General features: G+C 32.2%; 1 protein-coding gene across 5 annotated transcripts in view; it reads left to right on the top strand.

Annotated features, from left to right (window-relative positions):
* The window catches only part of NR3C2 (nuclear receptor subfamily 3 group C member 2), a 389,957-nt gene that overhangs the window by 182,902 nt on the left and 180,323 nt on the right, over nucleotides 1–26,732 (top strand). For 4 of the 5 annotated variants that reach the window (XM_074229160.1, XM_074229161.1, XM_074229158.1 and 1 more), the window contains exon 3: nucleotides 21,048–21,199. In XM_074229160.1, coding sequence (XP_074085261.1) covers nucleotides 21,048–21,199 — 152 coding nt within the window. The remainder of the gene's footprint in view (nucleotides 1–21,047; nucleotides 21,200–26,732) is intronic. The other variant, XM_074229159.1, reaches the window with a different exon arrangement.

Consider the following 26,732-nt stretch of genomic DNA (forward strand, 5'->3'; position numbering starts at 1 on the left):
CAGCCCTAATATTCTGGATGAAAGGGATTTTATTATAGTAGTTTGTGAATCTTAGAGACCATATAAGTGTCCTTGAACCTACATGATTTTCCTAATTAGCTCTTATGGTAAAACTTTCACTCAAAAAATTTCCATTTCAATAAAATCATGGTTAAAATTACAAAAATTTGGTTGTCATGTGCTTTGTCTTTATTTTTCTTATTATTTTATTTTTGTTAAGTAGTAGTTTGATCATTTCAAAATAGTCTTAACCTTCTTCATTTTCCTGACACCTTCATGTTTCTGAGTTTTAGAACTGGAAGAGAACTTATAGCTCATATGGTATAATCTCCTTTTTTTTATTTAAACAGATGAAGGAAATAAGCCCCAGATAATCTACTTGTTTAAAATTACTCAGAGTTTTGAAAACTGAAGCTGAAATCTGAACTCAGATCTTGATTCCAAGATTTTTGTGCTTTTCCCTCTACTTCAGGCTTGTTTTGAAGTTTGACAATTGTGCATATTGAAACTCAAAGCAAATTTTTTTATAAACCACAATACATATAATAATTAATACTAATAACAATAATAACTAAAATTATATACACTTACTATATGCTAGGTACTGTGGTAAGCTTTTTACAATCATTATCTCATTTAATTCTCCCAATAACCCTAGGAGGTAGATAAATAAATAGAGGTAAGGGGAGGTTAAGTGACTTTCCTAGGGTCACACAGCTAGTAAATGCTAGAGACAATATTTGAACTCAGTTTTTTTTACTCCATTGCAACACCAATATCATCTGGAATATGGAGCACCTGTCCATAGCAAAGTTACTTTTAAAAATTAATAAGGTTTTCTTTCCATGTTTTGTTGACATTATATATTTTTATGTTTTTGTTAAAGTTGTTTTAGCTAAATTAATAATTTTTATTCTCCTGAAGAATAAATGTCTACTATTTATATAAAAGTAACATTATATTGAAAAAGATACAAAATACAGAAAAGTTTGAAAACAGCTCAATAATTGAATTTATCATTTTCATGTCTTTAAATTCAATGAATAATTGCAATATATGTGTATACATACATATAATATATATATGTATATATATATATATATACACATATATATATATATATATTCTCTTAGGAAGCAAATTATTTTTCAGGTGACATCTTTTAAGATTCTCCTCCTGCCCTTATGAACACATTCCATTTTCCTTAAATTTCTATGATCATGATTTCTGACTGAGTGGGTCTATAATGTAATTGTTTCTTTTGGTGCTTACAGATGCACAATGACTTCTAAGTAGTGTTTTAAAGGGAAAAGCAAAGCTGCCAAGAAGGAAATCTTTTCCCAATTAGAGTAAGACTAAAGAAATATTTTATTGTTTTTAAAATTGGGTACCTCTGTAGTAAAAAGCAAAGAGCCTACCAAGGCAAATAGAGTTCTGGACCACAGCATTTTGATTGCTTCCATGATGTGCTTATTTTCCTTTATGTATGATTTGGACCATAGATACTAATTTGGACTGGGCTTTGCTGATAATTGTACTTTTTTCCCCCCTCTTCTGCTTTGCAGAGGTAAGTAAGAACAAAACACACACACACACACACACACACACACACACACACATATACCCAGATAATATTGGATATCTAGGCTTAGATATAAACCCAGGAAGAATTAGTTGAATTTGCTTTTGTTCCAGGCTGTGAGGCAGGAGAGGGTCTCTTGAACCAAAAGGCTTTGAAATTGATTTGAAACTATATGGCACCCATGGGCATACCTTGTCCTAATTAGCAAAAAATATGTCTGCTGTTTGCTAAACTCTAATTTCATGACAATTTTTAAAAATAAAGTAAAATATTGATGCTTTTTGACAGTGAGGCAGATCATCTTGACTGTGGAAGGGTCATATGCAAAATATTTTTCACAGTTCTTTAACAGGATCATAGAATTTCACAGTTTGAAGTTATTTCAAAGATATCTAGTTCACCTCTCTCATTTTCCAAGTGAGAAAATTGAGATGTCAACAGGTAAAGTGACCTGTCCAAAGTCACATGGTTAATGATAATGCCAAGACAGGAATGAAATCTTTAGCCTCTTAGATGCCTAATTTTCCCCCATATCATATTTTACCTAATCTCTTTAAAACAAGCAAACAAAACTATTCCTCTTTTAGACAAAAATAAACATTAGACTTTTTTGCTGTTTATAGTACAGACTTCACATTTTCTTCCCCAGTATCAATTATAATAGTATCTGAAGTTTTCCTTATAAGCATTATTTGTACTGCTTTAAACATCTAGCAAAATAGATTGTGAAAAAAAATCTCCATTATTTAGATTCAATCTTTTTTGTAGTAACTACAGCAGAGGAATATGAAAACTGGAAATTCTTTGGTCCTGTGATATTGTTTCTATTATCAAAAATCATAAGGAAAAAAACAAAGAGATTACAGTTACTCTTTGGAGAAGCAAAGGAGTTAGGAGAGTTACTTTTAATTTTACTTGAAAGTGAACAAGAAACATTGTTTAATGGAATTATTGTACTACTCATGATGAATAGTTGTAGCTTGTGTAATTAGATAATCATATAATTTGATGTGTGACTTTAGTCACAAAGATGGAAAAACATGAGGATAGTACAAACTGCATATTGGAAAAGCATTGGTAAGAAAAAGGGATGAGAACAGACTCAGACTACATGGTCTTTTGCCTAATTCATGAACACTTTCATGAAAAGAATTTATAAAGGCTAAGTATTGTGAACATTGAATAATACTGCAAAAATGAAATTTGTTGCATTTTACCATATAGGAAATAGCTCATTATTGCACATGACTGCTTGTGTATGTCATACAATTGACTTATTAGAACAAAGATCTGAATTAATTAAAAGCAAAAATAAAAAATAATAGGAAAAAATTGAGCATGCAATACAACATTAGAAGGACCAGAATTTAAGAATACATTAAAGGAATATATTTGTATAAATTGATATAATATATTTATATTTGTTCAGTAAAGAGAATAGAGATAGATTTTATTTTATTTCAAAGAAAAATTATATTTTTACAGTAATTGAGGTATCTAGTAATTCTAGTGTTAAAGATGTGATTGATAATAAAAATGAAGAATAGTTTTTAATATAGATTAACCATATAAATCTACTGCTGTGAAAAGATGAAAAAACTAAAATACATCTTTGTCAGCAAGCACATGGTTTGCCAAAAAGGGGGGGGAGATAGAGAGAGCTAGAAGCCAAAGTCATTATTATTTGACTAGTTTATATAGAATATAAATGATTTTCAAAATATTATGAAAAAGATGATGGATGATTATGATCACACATTGTTATGAGTAAGAAAGAACCAGTGAAGATTAAAATCAATTTGAAGAAAGCTTGATAAGACAGTCAACTAGGCAGTTATCCAGAAGATACTTTAGAATACATATGAAAAAATGAAAACAGAAAAAACATGGAAAGATCTACAAAGATTTTTATACTAAACAATTTTCATCACCAAGGACAATAAAATCACCACACAACAGCTCTAACAATTTATTTCTAGAAGTATTTATATGGAAGGTTGAAATGATACCCAATATGTAACAGAAATTGAGGGAAATGGCTAGAGTCAATATGGAGAAAATTTGTACTGCAAGTGACCCAATTTTGTACTCATTGAGTCATGTAATCACCAAAAAAAAAAAAAAAAATCTTGAAAGAAGTGGAGATATCAAAGCTAGGAAAAATCTTCAGACCATATTAATACAAAAAAAAAGTTGACTGAGAATATATAAATTACTAACCTAAATATCCGTTCTCTTGTCAGCATATAATCTTTATTAGAGTCATTGATATGCAAATTGAGGTCATCCTCAGTGGGATTATTAGACAACAAGTGGACTTTGATAACTGACATTGCTGTAGGTTACTGCAATCTCATAATTGACTGGAAAATGTAGAGATACTAGATTCCTTTATACTCATTGCTTACTTATTATCAAAAAACATTTGATTCAACAGAGGAAAATATATTATTTACTTATTTTTGAATTTTACAATTTTCCCCCAATCTTGATTCTCTCCCCCACCCCACCCCCACAGAAGACAGTTTGTTAGTCTTTACAGTGTTTCCATGCTGTATTGATCTGATTTGAATGTGTTAAAAGAGAAATCCTATCCTTAAGGAAAAAAAATAAAATATAAGAGACTGCAAAATTACATTACAGTCTTTTTTTTAAATGACGGGTAATAGTCTTTGATCTTTGTTCAAATTCCACAATTTTTTATTTGGATACAAATGGTATTCTCCATGGAGATACCCCCAAATTGTCCTTGATTGTTGCACTGATAGAATGAGCAAGTCTGTTAAGATTAATCATCAACCCTATGTTGCTGTTATGGTGCACGATGTTTTACTGGTTCTGCTTATCTTGCTCAACATCAATTCATGCAGATTCCTACAGGCTTCTCTGAATTCCCATCCCTCCTGGTTTCTAATAGAGCAATAGTGTTCCATAATGTACATACACCATAATTTGTTCAGTCATTCTGCAATTGAAGGACATTCACTCAATTAACCATTCTTTACCACCACAAACAGGGCTGTTATGAGTATTTTTGTACAAGTGATGTTTTTACCCTTTTTCATGATCTCTTCAGGGTGTAGACTCAGTAGTGGTATTGCTGGATCAAGGGGTATGCACATTTTTATTGCCCTTTGGGCGTAATTCCAAATTGTTCTCCAGAAAGGTTGAATGAGTTCACAACTCCACCAATATTAATTAATCAATTCATGAATGACTGATCCTAGAAATTTACCAGGAATCAATCAGTCACCTGTCTAGATCATTTCATCAAGGATAGTAGTTTAGATGCTTTCTTGCAATATCCTTACTTATCATTGATGTCTTCTCATTGTTAATATGTTTCTGTCATTTCCAATGTATCCATTTCCTCTGGCAGACAAAAGATCAAAATTAAAATTTTGTCTTTTTGATTTTTTCTTTAATATCATTTATAATCACATCAGTGTTGAGCAGACTCTAAACCTTCTTCAGTTATTATTTTTCTCCCAGTAGAAATTTGAGGGAAAATAAAATCTTCATATTGTCTATAACTTCCTTTTGAACCATAGCTCATTGTGAGCTTTTAGTTTTGGCTGCCAACTTCTTTAAGTTCCCTTTAAAATGTAAGTCAACATGACTTCCCTATTCTTTTAGATGAATATATCTGGTAAACAGTGATGGGTCACCTGAGATCCTGAGAGAGATCAAATCTAGAGATGCATTTTAATTGGACCTGTAATTTTGCTGGTGTGAGTGAGAAATTTCTAATAATGCTTATGTATGTGTGTGTGTGTGTGTGTATATATGAGTTAAAGAGATGATGGTTGAGCCAATGACTGTTGAAGTGATCAGCAAAAGATAGAAATGAAAAAAATATTTTTTATCAATTCCTAATTTTTATAATGTAATATCTTATTCTTGGTATTCCTAGTGCTAAAGTCAGTTCTCTGAATTGAATTTTTTTTTATTTCAACTTAATTTTACTTATTGGTTTGTTGTTATTCAGTCATTTCAGTTGTTTCCAGCTTTCTGTGACCTTGTTTGTACTTTAAGCGACAAAGCCATGGGTGGTTTGCTGTTTTCTTTTCCTAATCATTTTACAGATGAGGAAACTAAGGCAAACAGAGTTAAGGATCCATTTATATTATAATGTACTCATATATCTGATCCTGAGCATTACAACTTTGTTCCTAATGTAAAAATAAATTTTGTTTACTCTAAAATGATAGGTGTGGTTAGTTTAAAATTGTAAAGGTAATTATATTCATTGTTTGAAAAAATACTAGACAATTCAATAAAACTTTTAAATGAAGTTCTATTTTATTAGTCACAATAGCATCCACATATTTTTAAAAATAGTAATGCATATGGACTTTAAGATATACAACTTTTTCTTTTATGAAAGTTATTTTTCTTTATTATTCTGATTTCTATATAGTTAAACCTCAGAAAACTTTATAATAATAATCTTAGGAACAAATATAGATTTGTGGACCCAATGGAATAACTTCTTTGCCCAGAAGAATCAATTGTGGCTTGTAGGTTGGGAAAATTCTAATTCTCATCTTCTCTATTTAAGTAATAATGCTACATTTCTTAGAGTAAAATTTTAGAAGTCATTTCTTTAATTTGTAAGCTTAAACTACTCCCAATATCCATTTCAATTAGTGAGGTTGTATTATGATTCCCCCCCACTCTCCATCTCTATCTTCAAGCACATAATTAGAAAAGAAAAATAAATTTTGTTTCCTCTCAAAAAATCCTTACTCTATACTATCTAATGCTCTGCTGTAACAATGCAAGTTTAGGCATTCTTTGAATGCTTAGTTGGTTGTGGTATTGTCCCTTCTTTTTCCCTTAAGTGCAAAAGATTTAGAAATGAAAGGTGAGACTGTCTACCTTGCCAAACTGAATCCATTAAAAAATGTAAGAACTAATTACGATTAATTCACTAACATTCTTACATACATTTGCATTTGATTCATCTCAGCAGCTCTTAAATTTAAATTAGGTTAAATTTAAATTTTAAAACATTAATACACAGTATTTATTGAGTCTATGGATGGGTCAGAGATCACCTAAGCTGGTTAAGGGAGCTTTGCAGAATTTATGAAGATAAGACCAGAAAGGTAGAAATGTCTGAATTGAGCAGGTAAAGTAAAGGTTTACAATAATTGAGAATGCCCTAAGCAGAAGTCTAAAGTCTGGACCTGAATTTATAAGTACATAGTTAAATATTTGTACAACTTCTCTTTCAATTGACTCATCATCTACCTATTAATTATAGAATAAAAATTGTAGCAGGAAAAGGTAAAAGGAGTTATTACCTATAATAAAGTACCTATCTTGTGCTGATATATAAATTGTTTAATACTGAGACTATTGTGTATATAGATACAACTACAATAGGCAAAAATTAATAGGCTTTATTCTGTTCAAAAAATGTATCCATGCAGAGTTTGCATAAAACATAGTCCTTGCCTTCAAGTAGCCTATGAAAGGATAAGCCAGGTTATCATCAAAGAAATAAAAGAATAATTTTCTTTCAATACGAGTAACCTCAGATTCTTTTCATGTAAAAGCAGATGATGATGACCTTCTGCCCATTGGTTATATCATCAATGGAAGATTTAGGAGAAAATATGTATAAGAATCACACTAGTTGATAAGATGTGGATGAGTTCCTAACTCAGCTAGTGGAAACTATATAGCAATGTTAACAAAAGCAAAATCAAAGTTCTGGTATTTTACTAATTGCATATTCTAGCATAATCTTCCAAGAAGTCATCTTATATTTTCCCATAGATTTCATGAGCCTTTCCAGCAAAGAGGAAGATACCAGTTTTTGAAGGGGTTATATGTTGAATATTTGTCTATAAATTGAGCATTTTAAAGCAATAGTAATGGTGATGATGATGATGATAGCACTTCTTTAATACTTAGTACTGCTCTAAGCACTTTACAGATAGACTTATTCCTTCCATGTCATGCTGTTTAGAGATGTGGCATCTGCATAATCTAGAAAATCTGAGTAAAATTTTTTGGCCCTCTGGCTTAACAAGCTGTGGCATATGTATGTCATGGAACACTGTTTTATTAGAAACCAGGAGGGATGGGAATTCAGGGAAGCCTGGATGGATTTGCATGAACTGATACTAAGTGAGATGAGCAGAACCAAAAAAACATTGTAGACCCTAACAGCAACATGGGGGTGATGATCAACCTTGATGGACTTGCTCATTCCATCAGTGCAACAACAAGGGACAATTCAGCTCTCTGCAATGGATAATACCATCTGTATCCAGAGAAAGAATTATAGACTTTGAACAAAGACCAAAGATCATTACCTTCAAATTAGAAAAAAAAATGTTATCTTATTATTTAATTTTACTATCTCATACTTTATTTTTCTTCCTTAAGGATATATTTCTCTATCATCACTTTCAGCTGAGATCATTGTATAACATGGAACCAATGTAAAGACTAACAGAATGGCTTCTGGGGGGGGGGGCGGTGGGAAGCAAGAATGGGGGGAAAATTGTAAAATTCAAAATAAATAAAATCTTTCTAAAAAAATTTTTTTGGCCCTCATTTCATACCAGAGAAAAAATTCAAATTTTTTCTTTTTTTTTTTATTGGATGTTTATAGTGCCTTATTGTGAAATTCGCATTAAATATTTGGTCATAGGCTCTTTGTTACCTGCTGACCTTCAAATAACAATCTGCAGCTTCTGTAACCCCCCCCTCAAATTCCCATTAAATTTCTTATGCTGACCTGTAGTTTATGGAAAACTCCAATGGCAAAAATCACGATGTGAAATGATAACTGTGTTATTTCATTTGTTCTTTACAATAGCCCTGAGAGATAGGTACTGTTACTGTTTCCACTTTACAAATGAGCCTGAGGTAAATGACTTTAGAGTCGCTTTGGTTGTGTGAGTAAATTGACCTAAGAAAAATATAATTCTAATTCTCTATCGATTATTTACAAAATAAGTTAGAATATTGTTCAAAATCTCATGTAGAGATTTTTCATTTTATTTATTTAAGGCAGTGGAGTTAAGTGACTTGCCCAAGGTCACACAATTAGGTAATTATTAGGTGTCTTGGGCTAGATTTGAACTCAGGACCTCCTGAATCTAGGGCCAGTGCTCCAACCACTGCAGCACCTAGCTGCCCCTCATGTAGAGTTTTCATTACATGAAACAAGCAACAATTTGGAAAGAGAAGACAGGCTGAACTAGATGTGAGACCTTTTAAAAATTTCCTTTAACTTTTCTGAACTTCACCTCTCTCTTACATAAAAGAAAATGATATAATGCTAGTTTTGCCTAATTTACATGGTGATTGAGAAGATCAAACTGGATAATGTATGTAAAGTGATTTTCTGACTGTAAAGTATTATGTAAATGATCTATTCCAATCTCCAATTTGTGATTTTCCCTTATAACTCACTATTCTGAATAAAGAGTTGAAATTTTCTTCCTTTTATTCTTGGATAGCATTAAGGGTGGCATTTGACTTCTTTGTGAGTGCACTTTTTTAGTGCAAGAGCTTGAGTATTCTTACTGATCGTTTCTTTGTTACTTAGATGAAAAATTATGGTTTCTTGAATAAAATTCTCCTAAAAAGTTTTATATTCAATGCCTTTTCTTTAGCCAGTGCAACTAATAAGATGAATCAAGTGATGTAAAATATTATTTTTCCTACTTTTGGCTTTTGTTGCTATCAAATAATGTTTTAAAAATTTTATTTGAAGGCAATTTGCTAACGAGTATCCATTAATTAAATCTCCTTCATTCCATTTTTAATCATATAACTATCTCTTCACAAGGATCTCATTTGTTGTTCCATTTTGAGATATTCATGTCTTCCCACATTCAGACAAGCATTTTTTGTTCATAGGACCCAAACATAGTGAAGTGACAATTCTATAACAAATACCTTTTAACTTCAGAATTACTTCTCTGTGCCCAAAATTCATTTGTAGCCAAACTTTGTTTCCTTCTTTAAACTTTTTTTACAGCTTCCTTCCAATTTATGCCATTTTTAGATAACTCTTCTGACCAGACTTGTATGTAGCCACCTTCCCAGTAATCTGCTAAATCATTTGCCAGTTGTCTTTTTGAACACCATCTGTTCTTAACAGAAGTTACCCCCAAAATACTTATCATATTCTGAAAATTTTACTGATTTTACTGACCTGATTTCATTTTAACAGATTTATTTTTTCTCACCTTCCTTATTATCTGACTCTATGTGGATGATCAATTATTCTCTGCAAACCTTTGTTCCTATCACAATATTTCCATACTTTAATTCTTTTTTATCTGTATCTACCGGACTGCTGCATTGCAGGACTTGAGTTGACCCTACTTGTCCTAATAAGACATCATATGGGAGGGTCCTTTTTCCAGTAGGGTTTTGAGTTTCCTCTTCTCTTGTCCAGTGTCTCTGCATCTATACTTATCTAGTCTTGAGTCCTTACCTTGTCCTGATCTCTGATTTTTCCATGTTTTAGCTTGTGAGTGCTTGCCTAGTAGTCTGCCTTAACCACTAGTCTCTGTGGACTCTGAATCCAATCTGACTTTTAGTCCATTGAATCATTTTACTTCTGTTGCATATGACTTTCAGAGCTCCTGATCATTTACTAGTTAGTACCTATACTTTAAACACCATTTTTCTTGTACTTTCTCTTCTCAGTCTAAAACATCTTTCTCTGTTTTTAACTTAGAAGTTGCTCAGATTTTTTGGTCCTGTTTTGCTTCCTGCAGCTTGTGGAGTGGTATGGCAGGCAGCCTTTGGTTCTCTATCTTTGCTTTTTATTGCTATGTTTAAAAACATAAAACACTTTCTATATATTTTCATGTTTTATGATATTTTTGAAAAATCATTCCATTTAAATGCCATCCACATAGAGAAAAAAACAAAAACAAAACTATGGAATCTGAATATAAACTAGAGCATACTATTTTCACTTAAATTTTTTTTCATGATTTTTTCCCCTTTTGTGCTGATTCTTTTTTCCAACATGATTAATTTAGAATATATTAAACATGATTGTATAGTACATAAAACCTTTATCATATTACTCTCTCATATGTGGAGGGGGTAGGGAAGAAAAAAAGCAGAAAAATTTGAAACTCAAAATCTTCCAAAATATCAATGTTGGAAACTATATTTGCATGTAATTGGAAAAAAATTACATTAGAAAAATATTTTAAAAAAAACAAAAGAAAAGGACTTTGCACTTGGCACTTTCACTTGTATTAATATTTATAAATAATAAAAAATTTATGATTCTTAAAAAAGTCTTCCCCTATCACTTGACTGTCTTAACTAATAATATAAATTTAAATTAATTTGGGAGTTTTCTTAAGGTTCTTGTTAAGTAATTTCTGGCAATAAGAAATGTGTTACAAATAAAACTGCTCTTTTTTTTAGTGGTTTGCTATTAAAGCATACATTTGAATCATCCTCTTTTTATTTCCTTTCTGAAAGAGGACAGTATAAAAACCCTAGTTGTTAGGCAGTAACAATAATAATAATAGTGACATCCAAGTTCTTCCTTGCCATTCCACATGAAGTTATATGGAGTCCCAATTTCACTCTGTGGACTGGCTTGCTCACCCAATATAAATTTATATCAGTTTGCTTGCTAGCCAACCAGGATAGATGATGTTACCATTACTTAAACTCTGTTGTAGACTTTTACGTTTAACCTTGGTATATATGATGAGATAGGGAAGATATATATTTGTAAGGCACACTACTGCAGACTTTAGCCTCCATCTTAGTGCTCCCCATTTGAACAAAATCAATCAAAATGAAACATTGAATTTTTAAAAAACTTATTTTATTTTTAATTTATGGAAGAAAATAAATATTTCTATAACATAATACTATAAAAAGATGGTTGCACATGAAATTGCAAATCTACTGTGCACATTTTGCTATTATATTCAAATACACAATTAACTTGTAATGTAAATTTCTTTTTTCCTTTTCCTCTCTCCCCCCACCCTAGAGATGGCTATCACCAGACACAAATAAATTGGTTTATATGTGTGTATAATTTATTAATTTTTTCTTTTGCTACAGATAGAATATTTCTTCATATATCCTTTATAATTAATTTGGAAATTTATAATAGATAAAAATAATTGTTTGCTGTTGCCATATACAATGTTCTCTTGGTATTGCCCATTTCCCTCTTTATTATTCTTTGAAAATCTTTCCATGTTCTTTTGAAATCATTGAATTCATCATTTCTGATTGCATGGTGGTATTCCATTAGTCGTCTACCACAACTTATTCAGCCATTCCTCAAATGATATTTACTAAACAATAAGGCAAAAAGCAATAATAATCATAAAATTTACTCAATAAAAGACAAAAGCAGTAATAATCAAAATATTATAATTTAATCAATAACCTGTGACAAATGCACTAAAGCATGCAGTACCTGTGGTAGAAAATGAGTACAACTTATAGAAACTTAGCATGTAGGTACATGAAAGGGAAAATTCATGAATCAAGGGAAATTCAACTCTAGACTGAATGTTTTGATGTCATTGGTCTCTTCAGGACCAGATTGACCCTTGCAAAACTGCTTCTCTTCCAAGTGCTCACTTTCTGGTCTTAAAACAATCTTTTTCTGGGCAAAGATCTGATACTCTTGAGTCAATTAAATAGTGATGAGTTCTCTTAGGTCACTGCTACCTTTCCCAAATGCTGAGAAAGTGTTGTGCTCTATTAGCAAAAACAAATTAATAAATGAATGAATGAATGAATAATAACCAGTATTCATTTATTCAGTTACAAGTAGCTTCCTTAAGCCAGAGAAATGCAAAACTCATTAGGTTGACTTTTTGAGTAATCCAATGAAAGCCCATCCAGCTCTACTTTACTCAACAGAATTTTGCTTTTTTCCCTCCTTGAGATTCTAAAACAAAACCTCTTTTCTAATAATTTTAGCTCACAGAAAAACTAATACAAAGCCAACATTTCCCTTTCTGTTTCTCCCTCTTGAACTACAGAGGACAATGAAGGGTTATCACTATCTTTGGTTGTAGATGGTTCTATAGAGCAGTAAACCAGATGACTTATATTCATACAGACATACACACACACATACACACACAAACACACACACACACACACACACACAAACACACACAAACACACAACCCATACCAGGGGTTCAGCTCTCCTTTGGTCAGCAGAATAGCTGAAGAACTGTCAGTTGACTAAACTTTTCTACTAGCCAAGGTTGTTTCTTCACAAGTTGATTTTTTATGTTTTCCTGTAGGTCTTTCAGGAAGCACTTTATGTATAAGATGGCCAGTACCTTCTATATGCAGAAAAAAATACATTTTCTTATTCATTTTAACCTCTTTTACCATTTCGCTGAAGAGTAAATTTTATTTTCTTTATAAATTTCAGTGAAAAGATTGTTCTATTTTTATCTTTCTGAATATTCTCTAGTTAACTTTTTGTAATATGACACTTCTTTTGTATCTCATTTGATGAATATTTTTCAATATTTCAATTAAAGGATCATTTTTTAAAATATAAAAAACACATTAGAAATCAGCATGATAGTTTCCTTATTAGTATCCATTGACTAATAGTAATAAAGGTGTTTTGATTTTAATAATTCTTTTTTTCTCCCCACTCCCTCCCATAGAAAAGACTTTCTATGTTATTTTGCTTTCAATTAACAAGCATTTTATCCCCCCCCCAAGTTCCACACCTTACCCATACCCACTGGGAGAAAAACACAATAAAATTATGATTAGTCAAGACAAAATAATAAAATCCTCTATTTGGCTTTTAAAAACCCATCCCCTTCTTAGCTTTCATGTCTTCAACATGCTGTGATAATTGACCTACTTCTCAGTTTCACACCAGCCACTCTGGTCTCTGCCATCTTGTCTTTTCACTGATGGTCTGCTAGGCATTTCTCTTTCTGCTTGTCTTCACCATTTAGTTTTCCTCACCCCTTTCCAAATCTGATCAATACCTACCTGTCTTTCCCAAACTTTAGTATCTTATCTTCTGAGATTATATTGCATCTATTCTGTTTAGAAATTGTTTATAACAGTTATTTTCATATTTGTCTCTCATGTTAAAATATGAACTTCTTGAAGGCAGGGTCTTTGTATCTCCAGGCCATTTCACAGTCTCTGGTCCATATTGAGCATTTAATATGTTTGTTGACTAAGTGACAAAATCAATTCTAATCAATCACCAAAAATCTTTCTGAGATATAAAATGTTGTTGAAAATTATCAAATGGTGTTGATTAGCTTTATTGACAGTATATTTTCTTATATTATAACAGTTCCTCAAGCTATTTTAGATAAAATTTTTTCATTCCCTGATCATTTCTCATTATATTAATCAATAAATTATTAATTATTTGATATTGATTACTACATGGAAGGCACTATACTAAGTGCAAAAGATACCACAAAGGCAAAAGATTGTCTCTATCCTTAAGTTTTCACAATCTAAGGGAAGACCACAAATATACAGATAAACCATGTGCTGGATTAAATACATTGGATTAATGGGAAATAATTAAAAGAAGGAAAGCATTAGAATTAAGAAGGATTTGAAAAATGCTTCTAGTGTTGTTGGTAAAACAACCAAGAGACTACTACCAGGATCACTGAATGGAATAGTATATGACAAAGTAAGGTGTAAGGAAACCCAAAAGGTAGTAGGAGCTAAGTTACAAAGAGCTTTGATCATAGTCATCTTTCAAGTTTTCTCATTGTTTTAGCTGCCATATTTACCTTCTTTATTCTGTGCAGGTGATAGAATAAGAAAAAAAAATTCAAGAAATAGAAATCTAGATTCTAGTTTGAACATTTCCAATTCCTCTCATTGGATTTTCTTCAAAAAAGGAAGAATACAGAAACAGGCCCACACACAGTCACACCCCCAGGAATAAAAATCTACCTTGTTCAAAAGGAGTGAGATGGGGAAGTGGATAAGAGACTGGGGAGTAAGTTGATAAAAAGGGAAAACAGATAAAGGGAGGAAGAGGTTAAAAGCAAAAAGACTTCTGAGAGACAAGATCAAACAAAAGAAAGCAGTATTGAGGGAAATTTCACAGTAATCATGACTATGGGGGTGAATAGGATGAATTCATTCATCAAATGCATTCAGATAGCAGATTGGATTAGGAGCAAGAATCCAACAATATGTTGCTTATACAAGCCACACTTGCAACATATATACACAGACTTAAAATAAAGGATAGTGCAGAATTTAATATACTTCAGCTGAACTTAAAAAAAGGGAAAGGTTAGCAATCATGATCTCAAAGCAAGAGCAAAAATAGACCAATTTAAAGAGATATCAGGAAAACTACATTTTGCTAAAAAGACCCTACAGACAGTAAAATAAAATTTTAAAAAATTTACAAGTTTGTCTGATAGTCTTATTTTCTCAATTATATAAGGAACTGAATTAAATTTATCAAAATAAGAGCCATTCCTGAATTCATAAATGATTCAAGAGATATAAGCAGTTTGTAAAAAAAAATCAGCTATCCAATCATATGAAAAATGTTTTATATAAGCTTTGATTAGAGATACGAAAATTAAAACAACTATGAGGTATTAGTTTATGCCTATTAGAAATGAAAAATGTTAGAAGAGATGAAGTAAAATAAGGATACAGCCAGTTGGCGGAGTGGTGAACTGCTCCAGTTATTCTGGAAAATAATTTAGAGCTAAGTCCCTACAGACTATAAAACTATGTATATCTTTTTATCCAGGAATACCATTACCAGATCTGTACCTCAAAAATGTTGAAGAAAAAGGAGAAAGGGCCTTTATGTATAAATATATTCACAGCAGCTCTTTTTTGTGGTAGCAAAGAATTAGAAATTGAGGGGATGTTTATCTGTTGGGGAATGGTTGAAAAAGTTCTGGCATATGATTGAGATAGAATGCTATTGTGCTTTAAGAAATATTAAGAATAGGGGGCGGCTAGGTGGCGTAGTGGATAAAGCACCGGCCCTGGAGTCAGGAGTACCTGGGTTCAAATCCGGTCTTAGACATTTAATAATTACCTAGCTGTGTGTGGCCTTGGGCAAGCCACTTAACCTCGTTTGCCTTGCAAAAGCCTAAAAAAAAAAGAAAAAGAAATATTAAGAATGGTAGTTTCAGAGAAAAAAATCCAACACAGAAAGACTTATATGAACTGATGTTGTGAAGTGAGAAGAACCAGATCATTGTGCATAGTTAACAGTGATGCAATAATGATGTTCAACTGTGAGACTTGGCTACTCAATAGAATGATCTAAGACAATTCTAAAGGTCTCATCATTAAAAAATGCTCCCCATATCCAGAGAAAAAAATTGATGAAGTGAATGTAATTTTCTTGCTTTTTCTTTTGACAGTATGGCTAATAAAATGTTTTTCACGATTTCAAACATATAATTGAAATATTGCTTGCCTTCTCAGTGAGTTGGAAGAGGGAAAGAATTTGGAACTCAAAGTGAAAAAAGAAAAAAATGTTAAGGGGAAGCTAGGTGGCACAGTAAATAGAGCTCTGACCCTGGAGTCAGGAGGACCTGAGTGCAAATGTGACTTCAGACACTTAATGATTACCTAACTGTGTGACCTTGGATAAGTCACTTAATCCCACTGCCTTTACAAAATAAAAAAAAAACAAAAAGAAAAGTGTGTTAAAAATAAGAAAATAATAAATTTTGGTTTTGTTTTTCACAATTAATATTTTATTTTACCTTAATTATGTTGAAACAAATTTAAACATTTTTTAAAAATCCTGAGTTCCAAATTCTCTCTCCACCATTCATTTTCTCTTAGTTTTTTTTAAAAGTAGAGCTGTGCTTGTAATATGCAACAGTATCTTATGCATAGAAGGTATTCAATATAATTGATAGTAGTTGTTTGGCTTTTCTATTTTATTCTTGTTTCTGTCATAATACTTTACAAAAATTTCAGTCAAATGCTGAGAAAATTTCATTATTTTATCTTTGGCTAAAGAATTTTTGTGGTATCAAATTATGAATTTCTACTTATTGAAGATTGGTATAGTTTCAAAAAAAATCTAATGGATGTAGAAGTTTGATCTTGGAGATGCAAATAATTTCTACCTTGATTCATATTGTTTTTCCCTTTGTTTTTAGTTCTACTTCAAAATATTTTACTGGCTTTAAACTATTTCAAGTATAATTTGGTATTTTGGTTTTAGAAGAAAATATTTTTCATTTTCAGGTAAATTGAATTCATTTAAGCAAAATATTGTATCTAGAAATTACATACCTTATAGCCAGGTAGTACTTTATTAAGCAGTGTTCCTCTGTCAAATTTTATTAATGGCATAAACTGTGCTGAATTGTGCTTTTACAACTACTGTGTTAAGAAAGATGGAAGAAGAATAACCTGGGAAGGAAATGATTAGTAATTGTTCTTTAAAATTTCAATTTCCTAGACTATTTATCTCTTTCATCTTAGTGAGAAAGTATCTTTAGTGGCTGCCAGATAACTTTAGGTGTGACTTTATTCATCCAACTGAGGTTATAACCCATATTTAGTACCTATATTCATTATGAATTACTATGAAAAAAGAAATCTGGTTTGTGATGAGCTGTCTGAAAGTACTAATGAATCATTTAGAATTGAAGAAGACATATGTATATTTTAAAATAGCACATGCTAAATAACATAATAATAAAATTAGAACTAGTTATTATTTCAGGTTAAATATGATGTCTAAACAATTTACTTCAAGAAGCACAAGAAAAAATTTTCTAAAACAATTATTCAGTTCATTTTATGAGTTAAGAAGGATACATTTTGTTGAAGTTTTTAAAAATTCATGTTATACACAGAATCTGTTTTTGATTTTAATATTTGACGCTTGTTTATATGATATTATGTGAATGAATTTCACTGAATGTTTACAATAATGAATTAATGTGTTGAAAAGCCTATTAAGCCAGTAGAATGTAAGCATGAAAACCAATTAGGAGACTAATGCAGTTGTCCAGGACAGATAAGGTCTTGAACTAGAATAGTGACCATGTGAATATAATTAAAGGAACCTACACAAATAATATATTTTGGAATAAAACTTTATAAGACTTGGCAAAAGGGTAGTATAGTATAGGAAGAGGGAGAGAAAAGAATTAAAGATGATTCCAACATGCTTGACTAAATGGAAATAGAGAAGTTTGAAGGAGTAAAAGGGCAAAGGAGGAAGAAATTAAGTTCATTATGTTACACTCTGATATGATGATGATGAGACTTTCAGATAAAATAATAGCAGACCACTGATGACTATAATTCAGGAAAGAAAAGGCTAATGATGATCAGCTGTGACTGACTTACCTTCTCTCAGCAATGCTGTGACCCAGGAGAACTCTGACTTATGATAAAGAAGTTATCTGTCCCAAAGACAGAGTTGATGATGTCCATTACAGACTTAAGCATGCTGTTTTTTCCATTTTATTTTTTTGAGGTTTCTCATTTTTTGTTGGGGTGGGGTTATGTTTACTTTTACAACAAGATTATTGTAACAATGTTTTTCATGGCTATACATTTTTAACCTAGAGTAAGTAACTTGCTTTCTCAATGAGAGGGAGTGTGGTGGGAGGAAGAAAAAAGACTTCAGAACTCAAGGTTTTCGAAGTAAATATTGAAACTTGTTTTTATATGTAATTGGGGGGAATTAAAAATAAATAAAAATTAGAAAAGATCATTTAAAAAAAAGAACAACTTATTTGACTCAATATCAACAAATAGTGTACTTTGGGATTTTTTTTTAATGGTGATGGGTTATGCTGAGATATTCATGCTCTGTTGCCCAGTCTCCCTTGTGAATAATGATTTATATTTGTGAGACAGCTGGTTGAGCTTTGGAGTACAGTTTGTGGTCATAGAACAGATTTTTTACTGTGCCAAGCCAAATAAACCATATGGGGATTGAACCTGCAACCCTGACCTCATTAGCACTGTCTGCCTTCTTTAAACTTATGTTCTAATATAATGAGATTAGGAGTATGATTTCAAAATAAAGAACCAAACTGCTATTCTCTTTTTAGAAATTATGAATAAGCAGAGATGGGGAAGTAAGTGGGGGGGGGGAGAGACTCATGGCCTAGTCCACTTAATTGGACAAATATTCATGTTTGTATTTGTATTTAATTCTTTGAATGCAATGTATATGACAGTCTCTTCAGAGTTTGTAAGTAAATTGCTTAAAGTTTTTTTCCTAGAATATTGATGAATTAAGTCAGATTCCATTATAATTATCCCAGGAACAACAGAATTTTTGTAAAGGAGTAGGGGTTTTTGGTTTTGTTTCATTTTGGTAAAGAAAGTAAAAATGATTCATTTGGTAATCAGAGCCTTATCTTCTCAAGTATCCAAGTCCAAAGTAAAGGACCAATGAAATTTTGAAGTTTTAATTCTATTTAGCAGTATTTATTCAGCAACTATACTTGCAAGTCACTAGGCTAGGTGCTACAGATTTAAAAAAAAAAAAGACATTGGAGCTTCTTTGGCAGGAAAGTCGCAGTATCAGACCAACATCCTCTGAATATCAACTTGGCAGTCATGAGAATGGATTACTTTGAGAGAGTCTTGTTGATAAGAGTTGTATTTGTGAGATACTGAAGGGAATAAGCATTTATTATTAGGTCTTCTATGAACCAGGCATTATCTAGCCCCTTGTAAATATTAACTCATTTGAGAAATTAGGCAACTATTACTGAAGTTCTAATGAGAGATAAAATCCTGGACTAGGATAGTTATGGCATAAGTAGAGAGGTAATGGGTACATATGTAAGAAGTGACTCGGTGTGGAGGGAATGGAGGGGAGAAGACTGGTGAGTGGGAATGAAGAGTGAAGGATAACTCCCAGGGTTACAAACCTTGGTGCCCCAAAATAAGATGGTACCTTTGACAAACTTAAGTGAGAATGCAAGGGGAAAGACAATGAATTCTGATTACATATTTTGGGATACCTGTGGGAGATCCAACAGGCAAATGAAGACCCAGGAACTAGAATTCGGGAGAGAGTTGAACATTGGATACATAGATTTATTTGCTTAAGTGTTAAGTTTATGTTGCTTAAGAGTGTTGAAATATTTCACATTAGAGAGAGAACGGGAGGACTAGGGATGGGGAATGGTCTATGAGAATGAGATGTGTGAGTTAAATGAGACTGAAGAACAAGCAAAGTTTAGAGAAAATAAAGAATATAAAGTGGGAAGAAAATGAAAAAAAAAAGGCAGAATAGATGTTAGATCCTGATTGTGGGGAACCTTAACTATCGGGCTTTTATTCTATTGGTACTGAGAGGTCATTAAAAGATATGAGGCAAATGAATGGCACAAAACTATTTTGGCATCTGAATGAAGGATGACTTGAAGAAGGGAGAAATTAAAGGCAGTAAAATGAGATAGTAGGTTCTTAAAATACCCTAGATAAATGAGAGCTTAAACTAAGTCAGTAAGCAATAAATAGGAAAAAATAAATGTAAGCAATACTGTGGTCATAGAATTAACAAGAAGTGAAAATGTTATGTGGAAGTGATGTTGAAGAGACAGTCAGGCTGCTCTTTAAGATTTCACTCCTTTGATTTTCAACAGAAATAAGAAAACTAGGTGGAATTGACTTTGAAAAACTGAATTTTGAATGTGAATTTGAGACTTATATATATACTTTTATAAAATTACTTTGCAGGAGTTCTACTTTAGTCAAGATAAATATTGTAACATTATAAACCCAAAATCAATAGAACACATATGAGAAGTATTGAGTTTATTATAAAACCATGATTTACTCTACTTCATGCAGTTATACAAATGACTGGTTCATACTAATTGTTTAATAAATTATAATTGACTGAAATTATTAGAGAAAACTAAAATATAAGCAAGATCTTTAGATCTTAAGTTCAATGTGAGCTTACACAGTTAGGTTCAATGTGAACATGCCACAATATTTTACATTCTGGATCATATTTTAAATTTGATCCTTGTTTCTTGTATTTTCCTCTCTTTCCTGTCAGTCTGCTTCCCTTCCACTTCAGGGAAGTGATAGTCCAACTCTTTTTTTATGATCTCTTTCAAACCCAGGAATACAAGGTTCTATTCCTCTCTTCTGTGTAGAGAATGAAGAATTCTAAAGATTTCCTTCTGACTTTACAATTCACTAATGAGAAAACCTGAACTACCAATAAAGAATAGCAGCTTACAATTTTGTAGAATTTTAAGGTCTTCTCTGTTTTATGTGATTCTCATAGCAATTTTGTGAACTAGATGATAAAAAGATATAAAAGTGAGGAAAACTAAACTCAGTGAGGTGACCCTAGTGAATAGCCAAGCTGGTGTGTTGTCCCTTCTATAACTAGTTTACAAAGCATTTCTTTTACAAAATTATGAAATAATGTTACATTTCATATAATCTCAATCTTGTTTTGTTTTTTACAGTTCTTCTTTACGAAGTGTTTCAACTACATCCTCAAGACCTTCTAAAATATGTTTGGTGTGTGGGGACGAGGCTTCAGGATGTCATTATGGGGTGGTGACCTGTGGCAGCTGCAAAGTTTTCTTCAAAAGAGCAGTGGAAGGTAAATGTTCCTGTGGGTGTTCCTTTCTACTTTTTTCCCCTCATGTATAGCATATTTGTGCAGTAACTTTTAGCATTCTTGAAAAGCTTTTAGAAATATTTTTAAAGTAACTTGACAGCAGTGATCTAACACTGTCTTATATGAAATCCAAGGCTTCCTATTAACTTTTTAATAAAGGACATATTTCTAAATTGTTAACTTTGTTCAGCCAGTCAAAAGTATTTCTTCTAGTTTGTTCAAGTTCTTTGAAAAGGGGGGAAATGCATTTCACTCTAGGTACATTGTGAGTGAATGGAATATTGTTTGAATGTGACCGTGCCAGTGACTACAGTCCCATGTTCTTTAAAGCTGCTCTTTCTGTACTATATGTATCTTAAAGTCAAAGCTTGTATTTAATCAGCAAACATATTCTCTTATATGTCCTACTGAAAGAACTAGGAGATCATCCAAAGGACAGTGAAGGTGGATGAGACTTTATTAAGATTTTATAGGTGAATGAAAAGGAATTACAGTCCATATTTTATATAAAGTAGTCTTTTAAACAAGGTGCAGAGCCCAAGTTTATATTTGATTGAGTATAAATACTTTTTTTCCTTCATTATCTAGCAGTTTCTTCAAGGGCTGCCAGATAAGCATTAACTCTAATAGGTTCATATTAATAATAATCTTAGATTCTGCATTTAAACCAAGAAGCAATCAGAATATCAGATCTGGATTAGAACTGGAAGGGACCTGAAAGGTATTCTCTCCCTCTTTTTACAGCTAAAGAAACAAAGGTCCAAAGAAATTAATAACTTGATCGTGGTCATGTGGCAATTGGTAGGACTGGGATTCAAATGAAGTTCCAGTCCCTCTGAATACCAATATAGCACACACTTCATAGTACTGAGTTATAACCATTTTATCAAGGAGAAATAATATTCTTAAAACCCTACATATTTGTTCTGATTTTCTTATTTTCAAATCATAGGTGTTAATTGGAAATTAGCATAGGTTAACCACAATAGTTGTGATGGGGAAAGATAGATGAGAGTTCGTTATTATTATTTAAAATCACATAAATCTGTGCTTGTATGAAATGGGCTGGAAAGGCTATAGTGTCCAAATCCAGTAAGGTGAAACCATTTTCATGTTACTTTCTATGCTATAGACAGTTCTTTCTAAAACTGAGTGAAAGAGATTTGCAAAGTTGTAATATGAAATCACGATTTTCTCTTTATCAATATTTGTAGTTAATCTAAGGACTCTCTCTTTTGTGTATTTAGTTGTAGTGTTTTAAAAAGTCATATATTAGCCAAGCCTACAAACACTTTCCTCTAGATTTGAATTTTTTCATGATTGGTTCTAGAGTAACTTCATTTATTTAGATTATTTATAGTCTATTTATAGTCTAATTTTTAAATGTAAATCCCAGAGTTGTGTGGTAGAAAAGATGACCTGAAAAATATGTCATTGCTGAGATGAGATAATTATTTTTGTTCATTTGTTTTTGCAAGGCAATGACTTGCCCAAGGTCACACAGCTAAGTAATTAGTAAGTGTCTGAAGCGAAATTTGAACCCAGATCCTCCTGACTCCAGGACTGATGTTCTATCCACTGAACCATCTAGCTGCCCCTGAGATGAGATGCAATGAGATGATTATTTTTGATACATTCAGAGAGAAGCTTTTACTCTTTGAGTCAGTCCCCTATAAGTATTGATGTCACATAGATGTGGTTACAAAAATTATACTGCACAATGGAGAAAATAAAATTTGGAATTAAGTTAAGACAAATTCATTTAAAAAACTAATCCAGAATGATATCATGTGGATATAAATATCTAAGTTTTAACCCTTGAAATCATCATCAAGGCATAACATTTTAGAGAGAAAAATTCATCTTCTAATCCATTATCAGTCATCTAATCCAAATCTCTTATTAAGTGACTTATTCAGCATCATAATCACAGACCCACACTAGAACCCAAGTCTAATGATTGAAAAGCACAAGGACAACACAGTAGAATAAATTTCTGTTGTACAGAATAAATAAAATCCAGGAAATGATTTGGTGAATTTTGAGTCCTTAAGATCCCTCAATTCTACAAGATTCATCAAAATTCAAGAGGCTTTTTAATAAACCATTTATCAATAAATATTAGGAATTGATTAAGTTCCTCCTGTATGGCATATACTGTATTAGGTATTGATGATAGAAAGGCAGAAATGCCCCTATTGTCCACTCTCAAGGAGTTTACATTGAAAGGCAGTGGCTAAATTCATATTTATATGTAGAATATATACACATACAAATATGTCTTCACACCCACATATACAACATGCATAGCCAAAGACACAAAATATATGCAAGTTTGCTTAGAATAAAGAGGGTAGTCTTTCTTGGAAGGACCATTGTCTCTTGTGGAGAAAACCATTGTCTTTAAGCTCAACTTGAAGGATATCAGGAATTCTATGAGATAGGAATGAGGAAGAAACAAATTTCTTGGGAAAGAACAGTCACTGAAAAAGCATGGAGACCCTTAAGAACATCATGTGTAAGAAATGAAGCTGGAGAAGTAGGTTGAGGCCAAATTGTGAAGAATTGAACATTATGCTAGGAGTATACATTATATTTATTTCTATGTCTGCCTGTATGTATATATGTCGGTAAAAGTAACTATATCTCAGTTTTAGTAAGTCAAATGACTTCTTTGGGATTAAAGGGCATCCAGAAGCACTTTACACATTGAAACCACAAGTATTCATATTTTTACTATCCTTCTGTTATGACTATATGAAATAAAGATTAATTTGAGTTTGCTGTATGCACTTGAAACATCTCTGAAACAGTCTGGTATGCTTTTGTATTAGAAATTCTCCTACAGTGAATCTGATATTTTCTAATTTCTCACTTCTTTGATTGCTTAAGCAACCACCTTTTCAGTAGGTAGAATCTCTGTTGGTTTTGCCTGTATAGTTTTTGTCTGCATGTTAGAAAATCACTTTCAAATTAATGACATTTTGGGACATCTCCAGAAGCCTGACATTTCATCACTTGGTACCACACCCTCCATATGGTCAATTTTTCAGTTTTGGAAGTGTTATTAGAATGTTTTCTCTCTATTAGTTCATTCTTCTTGAATTGGGTCATTAATTTCTGAAAGGGATTAATTATATCTAAAATTTTATTGTTAATTCTGAATTTTTTTTAAATTTTGAGTTAATATTCATAGTAATTTTGGAGATTATTGATTCTATGATTTGTGCTTTGCAGACTAACATTTTATCCTTTGTTTACTTTTATTCTTTTTTAAGACTTTATTCTTGTCTTTGTAACTGTAAAATATATGAATTGCTGTATGATGCATTTAGAAATTGAAATAGAGCCTAGTTATTTAAGTGGCCCAGAGCAACACATCTTTTAAGAAGCTTGGATAGATTTTCATCATATAAAATTGGTATTCCAAACATAATCATTAATTATCTAGAATCCCCAGGAGTCATTTAATTTTTTGCTTAACTAAGGCATTGATCACTTTCCTGCCTTACTGATAATAAAATCTCTTGCAGTGCCTCATGGTTAACATTGTGATCATCAGTTATGATTTTATTGCTCTGTATGAGTAAAAGGTATAGGAAATTAGCCTGAATGGATAGTGACATCAGACAAAGCTGTTGACTTCATAATTCACTTCTGAGAGTCAATAGCAAATTCAAATTATGTTTATATGAATGTATCCAGCACCAGTCTTGAAGTTGAGCAGGGATTCTCCATTTCTCTTGGCCTGCTGGATATGTCTACCTAGATGTCCCTTCCCATGGCACCAACTCTGCATATCTGAAACAAAACTCTTCCTCCTTCTCTTAACTCTACAGCACCTCCCAGCTTCCCATCTCTGTATATGGTATCTCCCTTCCCAGTGTCCTAGGACCAAGAACCTTGAGGAGGTTATAGTACAAAGAGCACTGAACTTGGTTTTGAAATTTGAGCTCTGTCGCTCATTCCCAATGGTACTTTGAGGACTTTTCATGTGAAAAGTAAGGAAGTTGGATTGGATTATCTGTCTCATAGTCTCTAACATTCTGTGATTTTTTGCAAGACAGTGGGGTTAAGTGATTTACCCAAGGTCATACAGCTATGCAATTATTAAGTGTCTGAGGCCAGATTTGAACTCAGGTTGTCCTGACTCCAGGGGTAGTGCTCTATCCACTGTGCCACCTAGCTGCCCCACATTCTATGATTTTTTTGACTCCTTTTTTACCCATCTCTCCTCAGTTTCCAGTAACTTTCACATATATTTCTTCATTTTCACTCATACACTTACATGGTAATTCATAGTAATTTGTATATTGTGTTCCTCCTTAGACTATGAACTTCTTAAGAACAGACTTTGTGTTCTTTGTATCCTAGGTCTTAGCATATCTGGCATATAGAAGGTACCCAATAAGTGTTTATTGATTGACTACTCTCAGAAGAATGAGTTTAACATGTTTTCCAGCCTCCATATCTTTATCTCTTTAAATATGTTTAATTCAATTTTCACACAGATGCCCAAATGATCTTTTCAATGCAAAGATCTAACTCTGAAACTCACTTGCTCAGATACCTTTAGTGATTACCTGTTACCTATATAATAAAATATGACTGAACTTAGTGTCTTCCAAAATCTGAGTGCACCTTACCTTTCTAGCTATATTCAAATTATACCATACTTCAATCTACATTCCAACCAAATTGGAATTTTAGCTGATCCTTTCTCATTTTCAGCTGTCTCTTGTGCTTGGATATATGCCCTCCTCTAGTCTTTTTATTGAAATCCTTCTTGTCCTTTAAGGAACAATTCAAGTAGCAAGCATCTCTTCCATGAATCCTAGGCTTAAAGCAGTCCCTCCCTCACACATTTATTTTTTATTTTTTATTTTTTATTTTTAGCAAGGCAGATGGGGTTAAGTGGCTTGCCCAAAGCCACAGAGCTAAGTAATTATTAAGTGTCTGAGACCGGATTTGAACCCAGGTACTCCTGACTCCAAGGCCCGTGCTTTATCCACTATGCCACCTAGCCGCCCCTCCCTCACACATTTTTAAGAGTAGTTTGCACCTCTCTGCTCCCTATCACATTCTACATTATATTTATTTGTATATCTATAACTTACCTGCCTTCCTCCAAATAAGTCCAATCTCTCTAAGAAAACATACTATTTCATTTTTATTTTTGTGTTGCTAGTGCCCAACCTGGTGATGTTGCTTTACATGTCTTAGGCACTCAACTACTTTGAATATTTTAATTAAGGAAGTCATATATGTTTACTTTCTTGTGATATGATTCTTCCTCAAAGCTAAGAAATATTTCTAGATGTTCTGTGTTTCTCATTCATTGCACTATTCCATATACATTATGTTGTTGAAACTTACTTAATACCTTACACAACTCAGGAAAAGAGAACATAGATCTTAGATTTAGAACTTGAAAAGGATCTGAAGGAACAGCTGTTTAGTCCCTTGTTTTACTGATGAAGAAACTGAGGTCCTTAAAGTTTATTTGCCCAGTATCATACATCAAGAT

This window comes from Macrotis lagotis, chromosome 3 (assembly GCF_037893015.1).
Source record: "Macrotis lagotis isolate mMagLag1 chromosome 3, bilby.v1.9.chrom.fasta, whole genome shotgun sequence".
In the NCBI taxonomy this organism is placed as follows: domain Eukaryota; kingdom Metazoa; phylum Chordata; class Mammalia; order Peramelemorphia; family Peramelidae; genus Macrotis; species Macrotis lagotis.